This window comes from Ischnura elegans, chromosome 6 (genome assembly GCF_921293095.1).
Source record: "Ischnura elegans chromosome 6, ioIscEleg1.1, whole genome shotgun sequence".
NCBI lineage: Eukaryota > Metazoa > Arthropoda > Insecta > Odonata > Coenagrionidae > Ischnura > Ischnura elegans.
In genome coordinates this window covers 31,478,655-31,487,618 of record NC_060251.1, presented here as the reverse complement: position 1 = coordinate 31,487,618, position 8,964 = coordinate 31,478,655, and the positions used below count along the sequence as shown (strand labels likewise).

General features: G+C 37.2%; 1 protein-coding gene across 4 annotated transcripts in view; it reads right to left on the bottom strand.

Moving 5' to 3' along the window:
- Window positions 1–448: 448 nt before the first annotated feature.
- LOC124160484 (EF-hand domain-containing protein 1-like) overlaps window positions 449–8,964 on the bottom strand; it is a 36,091-nt gene continuing 27,575 nt past the window's right edge. For all 4 annotated transcript variants that reach the window (XM_046536338.1, XM_046536340.1, XM_046536337.1 and 1 more), the window contains one exon: window positions 449–908. In XM_046536338.1, the coding sequence (XP_046392294.1) occupies window positions 733–908 (176 nt within the window). In that variant the 3' untranslated portion in view covers window positions 449–732. The remainder of the gene's footprint in view (window positions 909–8,964) is intronic.

Below are 8,964 nucleotides of genomic sequence, written 5' to 3'. Positions count from 1 at the left end.
AAAGTTGACATTTTCATGGAAATGCCCATAAGTAAAAATAAGTTGACTTGTATAGCTAGTGAGAGAGGAATGGAATATGTGGTATTGAGGTAGTAACCTTAGGTACAACTTCCACCCGAAAGCTAAAATTTACTCGAACTCTTTAGGCACAATGATCAGCTCTTATGAAGGAACACTCAATTAGGTTTAATATTTCGTACTTGCAAGGAATGCAATAAATAAGGTATCTTCTTTCCCAGTCTCAGCTTGCCATTAAATTATTAGCTACGTAAGGGTCTCCCCCAAAGAATAAAAGGAGGCAGATAAGCACTCTGTTTCTGACACTCCCAACTAATTGGAAAAGAACTAGAGATTCAAAGTAGCAATTTCACAGTAAGGATTAAATTCAGCAATGTTGAAATTTTATTCAAAATTTTCATTTTATTTATCCTTCTTTTTCATTATCATGACATTTTTCACAATTAATTTTTTTGTAGTTCTAAGGACTCTCACATAAGTTAAAGTTGAATTTCAATATTTTGCTTTTATTCTAAACTTCAGGTGATAATAAATAATCCAAACATTCATTGTCAATGCCATTCACCACTTCATTTTCACATTTAGAAATCAGTTTTTGCTTAGTGAGGTAGATTTCCCTAACTATCCACTGCCATTAGAGATTTTGACTTAGCACGCACCAATGATGCTCATGGAATGTTGGCTTGTTTGCTAATGAAGGAATCCTCTCAGATGTCAGCATCCATCTGGATTATTCTCATCTTTCAGTGCGCCAGTTTCCTTCAGATATCTCCTCACACCCTCCACCAATTCCGGTTGGAATTTTTCTGGATTCTCCTGCATGTACCGGTACACAAACAGATCCACTCCCGTAATTGTGAAGTGATGCCCATATGCAACAACTTCAGAGCCTTTTAAAGATGAAAAAGATCATCAAAATCAAATTTTAATATGCATAAATAAAAATTTTAATTCACTTTCTAAGAAAATATATATGACCCTATCTAGCATCTATCTATCAGCAGTGGAGGTATCGTTATGTCCAGCATCAGGCTACGATAACAATACCTACACTGCTCAGCCATACTACTAGGGCTACGAGATGAGCGGATTTGCTTCAGTGGGCAATTGTTGAGTGTTTTTGCAGGTCAAACAATGACAAGGTCAAAAGGAACTGACAAGTCACACTTTAACAAGGGCACGCCACTAAATGTATACAAGAAAAAAATGATAACTGGTTGGTTCTACATCTATTACAGTGGAACATCGATCTATCGTTTTTCAGGGGGATGGATGAAAAAAACGATGAATGCGGGAAAACGATCAATGCGGGAATGTTTGACAAGGTTGCCTATGTCCCAGGAAACTTGCGAATTATGATATTTATTAATGGATTCAAACATGATTTTAGCTGATTACAGGATTATTATTACTTTATCGAACCACTTAGGTCATATTATTGATTTGGCTTATATGTCTTTCAAATATCCTAAAGGAACACGCCACCTTGCTAAAAAATGTTTGCACTCCACTCGGCATTTTCACTGCTATTATGGATTTCTGTCCGATTTAAAAATTCTTAACCATCAAACGCCATTTCAAGTACACATATTTACGAGAGCAATGTGCATGTTATGCCTAAAATAGCCGCTTTCGCCGACAAAGTGATTGGTTGTGAGATGGATCAAAAAGGCCATAAATAGTTTATTATTTGAAATGTTCCTTTCTAGCAATTAAATTTTTAATATGGTTGAGGCAATGTGTAAAGCATTAACAATGTTGCGTTAATCGTCAGCAGCACGTCCTTCATCCCACTTTTATTTTCACCAGGTATCTTGCTCTACCCCCACCCCTGCCGTCATGTGCTAGCGGACAACCAGAAACACTCTGCAATATTCACGCACTTCTAGCCCGAATTCTTTTCTTTGTCTTCAATTATTTTCAGTCCATATTTTAAATTTCTCACTTGTTTCTTCGGAAGGGCCATGGTCCGAAGACGAATAAAAATAAAACTAATAAAAATGAAACCGGACTTTATTGAACACACACGGAAAACACTCGCTGGTTTTAAGTCAACTCACCCTGGAAAGTACGGAACCACTCGTACGAGGTGAAGTTCGGCACTAATGCTATCGCGTACGGCGTAAGCAGAGCTTACTGCAGAGGGTGAAGCATGACCATAGGACTGCGCCATGAAATTTTTTGTTCTAAAGATAAGGCAACTTACCCATTCTTTTCTAATGAGCGTAGCGCCGGATGAGCAGATGAATTCGGATTGCTAGTAGGAAGAAACAAAATAACCTGAGAAGACATCGCTTCGTTAGCAACTCTGACTAGTGAGACTTATAGCATAACTCGTAAATTGTAACCTGATGCCCTGTTTTCGAAAAAAATGTCGAGAAGCTCACAATCAGTTGCGAGGATATCGAGATCCGCCAGAAATCACCATCGTATTATTCCAACTATTTCCTTGCTTAAAATGCTTAAATAACATAAACACGAAATACGTCGTGTTTGGTATCATTCTTTTTTTAATTACGTGCGAATTACTAATATTTCAATCTAATGAAAGTATAATACCAATTGCCGAAATTCATTGTTCGACACCTTTTGGGCTAGTAGATTCATAGGCTGAAAAAATTCAGTGGGCGAGAATCGTAGAGGCGTGAAACACAATTCTATTTTTCTCGCGTAACTTGATATTTTTTTGAAGCTAATTGGAAGTTCTTCGTAATACGATCCCTGCACTAGCTAGGACTTTTTTTTTGTTTCAGAGAAGAGGAAAGCTTCAGAGGGGAGGCGAGTGCGCTGAATGGAGGGGGATAGCGGATCTTGGGAAATGCGCTAATGTAACTATCTCACAGCTCTCAGCTTCTCCATATAGTATTTCAATCTCCTGGGGAAGATTTAAACTGTGTCTGTCATTATTAGCCACAAATAACACGTTGTAGACACTTCGTCTCATTTTCGTCAAACGATGGATGCAGGAAAATTATACGACGGGACCGCGATCTTCAAAGGATCAATGCGGGAAAATGATACTTCGGGGAATGATGGATGCGGGAAAAAATTGCATTGTCTTTATGGAACATAACAGGAGCGGCGAACGATGAATGCGGGAAAACGATCAATGCGGGAACGGTAGATCGGGGTTCCACTGCATATGATCTAATGATTTTGCAACAATGTAACTCGTGTTCAGGGTGTTAGGTGTATTTTATCTATAGAGCTTGAATATTTTTTGTGAACAGTTTCATTTGGTTGATGTATTTATTAATTACTTTTAGGATTTCACTTGGTCTGTTACCATTTCATTAACCCTTTCACTCCCAAGCATCTTTCAATATGCATACCCAAAACTCCCTGGAGTTTTTTCATGTAATTACTAATACTTTTTGTAAAAATTCTTATGGATTAATTTTAGGCTATATAGACATGGAAAAAATTACACATAATAGAAATAAATGAAGTTTTCAAAAATGTTAATTATTATAATACATAATTTTTAGTTTTGCAATCATAAAATTATAAACTTAATGCTTTAAATTTTTTTACGAAAAACGTAACCTTATGGCTTATTTATTCATAGTATTTTTTTCATTTTGCAATTATTGAAAATTGTGTTTTATTTAGAATTTAGTTTTTGATAGATCTGCATACTTTTTTTGCATAAACAGAGAAAATGTTGTCATAAAATTTTGATTGTTTCAATCTGTCACAATCACTTTTGCAGTGCCTAAGCCAATCTTCTGTACAAAAATAATGAAACATGTACATTCTCATATACCTAGGCCTTAAATAATACAAATTATTGTTAGTTTAAACTATAGCTAAAGGAATTTTTTAAATCTTAACATTGCATTTATTTAAACATATGAATGATTTACATATGCAATGCTAGTTCTATAAAAACCACGGCTAACAATTATGATGAAAATTGTTTCACATAGAATTTTTCATTATTTTTTCAAGTTGTTTGTGAAATAAGTACTTAGGTACACTTTTGATTAGTTTTAAAAAATATTAAGTAGAAATAAATTTTGCCTTTTGCTCATAATCACTCTTTTAGCCCTTATGCTTATGCAAACACTGCATGCAAAACCCTGTTGCATCTGATGCACACTGTTCTGGATCTTCTTCTTTGTTCCTTTGTCCTGCAGTCACATCATCTGTATTCTTTTCTCCCACCCAGTTACCTTATTCCCGTTAAAATACTGCCCCTCACTTCGGACTCTTCCCTGAAATTCAACCACTCAGCTCCTAAGTTTTCAAATATACTAATTGTGTAGATAAGTCTTGTCAGAGGTTTTCCAGGTTCTTTGAAATTTCCATATACATATATTATGTAGCTATTCAAAACCATCCTCCCAATAATGTTGAACGCTACTCTCTTCCAATAGTTTAATGTTTTCCTTTCATCTAAATATACATCCCTGAAGAGGCTAAACCTCCCATATACTTGTTATAATCTAAAATTACTTCCAGTTTCACCATTTTTTTCTCACGGTCTTGTCTCAATTTTGTCACTTCAATATTCTTTGCAGTCACCTTACTTGAAAGAGGGATCACAGATCCTTTTTGAGTAATTTTTTCCCTAAATGCACTGGCTAGAATACACTAGGAATGGCAAAACATTTTTTCCCCGATGGTGAACTTCTTTTTGAAAAACTCAGGCAGAAATTTTTGGTTTTTTCTAACAGTTCCTGTAATATATGTGCCCATTTGGTAAAGTTTGTTCACTAAGGGAACTGACATAAAAAATTTGTCCATAAACATGGTAGCCTTTGTATAAATGAATGTTCATCTGAAGGAGTTTTAATGCCACTGTATATCCCAGCCCATGTTCCTTCACCTCCATCCTTTCTTCATCATTTGAATTACCTTTGTAGGAAAAGAAATCTAAGCAATAATTTGATAGAGCATCACACAGCATCCAAAATTTGATTCCCCAGCGGTTATTTGGCAGGTACAGCAACAAACTTGTTCGGTTTTTTGTCGCTACCAGACTTTCATCCATGCTCAGAGTTTTGTGAGGGGTAAAATGGTATCTAAATACATTATTTGCATGGCCAACAAGGGGTTGATACCTGGTGCAAGGGTCATATCTGGGATCGTTACAGGCTATGCATTTTTTAGGGTCAACCAAATGAAAAAATCTCAAAATTTGCTGGAAGTGATTCCGTGGAAACATTTTTCCGAACCAAGGGGTACTCTGAGAAGGCAAAGTTGACCAATATGAAGGTATGGTGGGTTTATGGATAATTCCCATGTTCAAAATACAGGCTAGGAATCCTTTCATTTCCGCAATCGTAACTGTTTCCCACTTCAGTGATGGTGATGATCTTCGAGAATGAGAGGTAATGTGTTGTTTTGCATATCTATTGGTTTCAGTGATGAAGAGGTTCAAAAGAAGGTCCGTAAAAAAAGTCTAAAATATAGAATTGGTGGCAAGTTAGGTGATGGGGCTTTCTTGGGTCCAATTACTTCTTGGAACTTGAACTTAGTGGGAATTGGTTCTTCAGGAGCTTGTATGTACTTCTTTCCATTCTCCATTGTCACCGTCTTCGTCAGTGTCCAGCTCATCCGAAAACTGAAACGAATCCTAATCTCCATTACTTTCGTTCCCCGACTCACTCTCACTTTCGTAGTAGTCTGCCTCGCTTTCATTGGATGAATTGTCTAAAATTTTCAAAACATCCTTGTCCATTATGCATGATGGTCCAGCCATTATGAGTGATATTTTCTGGAAAAATATCACTCACACCACTCTAAAGAGGCACTGGACTTTTATATGCTAATTTTTCAACAATGATGAACTTTGATGCAAATTAAAATGACTCAATGCACAGAAAACACAACGCAAAAAAATGTATCGGAACCTCTGATACGCGCGAGCTGATGCAAACTAAGCCGCATGCAAACCATTAGATTAGTAACAGATGACGCATTCTCAGAAGTTGCCCACAAAGTAGGTGTCAGCAAAGCAGTGATACAATGAATCACTTACGTAGGTAAGGAAGATTAAGATAAAAAACTGTGAAGCCATCACTTTCACGGCGACTATTCGGCGATGTTATCGGCCACTTGCTGAGGTTCGCTGAAAACTAGAGATGGGTCGAATAGCAGATTTCTCGAATTCGAATATCGAATTCGAATATTAAATCATTGCTCGAATATTCGAATACCTCGAATTTCGAATACCTCGAATACTAAATGATGAATGCTGGAATGTTTGACTCGGTTGCCTATGCAGCAGGCAACACAAGATTTTGGGGAGTAATTTTGATTTCCTTTAAATGATTCGAACAGGAATTTAGCTGATTAATGAATATTTTAATTTTATGGAAACAATTGGGCATATCATTAATTCAACTAACATCGCTTTACCCCCACTTCTGCTGCCAAGTGCTAGCTGGCAATCTGAGGCATTTTGCAAAATACAAGCTCTATTTCACCGGATTTTCTTCAATTATTTTCAGTCCATCTTTGGGAGTTCTCACGAGATAAGAAGATGAATTGTAATTGCTATCAGGGAGAAACCAAATATTCTGAGAAAATATCCCTTTGTATGGGACTGTAACAATAAAGATTTATAGCACCACTCATTAATTGTAACTTGATATATGCTTTCCGAAAAATATACCGCATCAACTTCCGAGAAGCTCTGCTGCTCATATCGAGTTTCGCCAGAATGCTAAGTCTCCGTCGTATTTTGACATTTATTTCTTTGCGTAAAATGCTTCAATAAACTCAGAAATACATCGTGTTTGGTCTTATTCTTTTTGAAATTACGCGCACATTACTAATATTTCAATTCAATAAAGGTGTAACATCAATTGACGAAAGTCATTCTTAGACACCTTTTGTGCTAATAGATGACTCATGCAGCGGTTGACCTCCACAGAAATGGGGAACTTCGAAGCTGGTAGGAAAAAAAAGGTCAGTGGGGGAGAAAAGGGAGGGCCCGAAACACGTTTCTATTGTTCTCGTGTAACTTGGTATTTTTTCGAAGCTAAGGTCTTCGTAATATGATCCCTGCGCGAGCTGTGACCTTTTTTTATTTCGAAGAAGAGGAAAGCCTCAGAGGGGGGGGGGGCTAGTGCTGAATGGAGAGGGATACCGGATCTTGGGAAATGCGCTAATGTAAGTATCCCACGGTACTCACACAGCAGTTGACATCCAGAATTGGGGAACTTCGAAGCAGGTAGCCAGAAAAAGGTCAGTGGGTAAGAAAAGGGGGGAGGGCGTGAAACACGTTTTTATTGTTCTCGTAACTCGATATTTTTTTCGAAGCAGGGGTCTTCGTAATGCGATCCCTGCTTGAACTGGGACCTTTTGTTTGATTTCGGAGAAGAGGAAAGCGTCAGAGAGGGTGAGGCGAGTGCTGACTGGAGGGGGATAGCGGATCGTGGGGAATGCCCTAAGGTTGCTATCCCACGGCACTGAGGTTCTCCTAGTGGGGGGAATCGGGGATTTTCGGATTTTTTCACCCGACCATTTTCGGTTCCCCTCGTCGAACTCTTTTCTCCGCTAAAATCCACGAATTTGATGTAATTCGTCAACTTGCGTAAAACGGCGCTGCGAGAACTAAATGACTACAGTTCTCTACATTTTTCCGAGTCAACTACCAACGACGTGCGTGCGACAGTGTATGACGCGCAATTCAAAGTATTCGAGGTATTCGAGGCGGTACTTTTCGCATAACTATTCGAAACCTCGAATATCGAATACTTTCTAATATTCGAGGTATTCGAGTATTCGCGGATACTATTCGCACATCTCTAAAAACAATTTTTTTTTCACACCTCTGGTGACGAAGGCGTCTCGAAGTTGTTCTTCCGGCGGGGTGGTTTGGTAATAATCGTGACGCCCGCAGGGTATGCAACACCTCTCAATCGTTTTCTATTTTGGAGAACCCCGTAATAAAAAATATTGGACATGAAAAGCACACGCGAAACGGGTATGCAATGGCAACTGAACTCCTGAAATTGCGTCGAATAGTCACGTTCAAGATTTCTGTTTCCCTTATTTCGCTGCGAGAACTAAATGACTACAGTTCTCTACATTTTTCCGAGTCAACTACCAACGACGTGCGTGCGACAGTGTATGACGCGCAATTCAAAGTATTCGAGGTATTCGAGGCGGTACTTTTCGCATAACTATTCGAAACCTCGAATATCGAATACTTTCTAATATTCGAGGTATTCGAGTATTCGCGGATACTATTCGCACATCTCTACTGAAAACATTTTATTCGCGTGCCACGCATGATAATCTTACTCGTAGTGTACCCTTGCTGTAAACAAGAAGTATTGCTTCCTTAAGAATAAATTTAGTATGTAATATGATTTGGATAAGAAGATTCCTTTGATATGTATGTCGATACCGAAAAAGGATTTGATTGTAATAAGGAGATGCCGGAATATAATTGCAGCGGGCGGGATATTAGAAGTTAGATAAAAAATTACATCGTGGAAAGTGGGGAGTCAAAGGTACCAACTTATTACATGAAGAAAGACGCATATAATGCAAAGTGAATAACAATAAATCATGCGTAAAAGCATGTATAACCTTATTGAGAATATCAGAAGGTCATTATTCAGCCATGACGGCTATTTACGAGAGTAAAAACAACAACAAAGTTCAATAAACTGTCAGTGTACATAAATTACTGGAAAAGAACATTTAAATTAGAAAATTGTTAAAATTTATCCTCTGTAACACTTATAAACAAAAATTAGTAACAACAATGGACAAATTTTCTAATTTTGCTTAGTTATAAAGTGGCGTAAGAATTTTAACAAAATGAGTCAGATTTACAAATAGTTGCCGAAATAGCGTCCATTAAAATATCAAAAGTATAAATTAAATGATATAAAAAATACCTAAGAAAAGCAACATATGTATACATTAATTATAAAATAAATTAAATAATTAAACATTTTAGTTTATGTGAAATATTGTTCT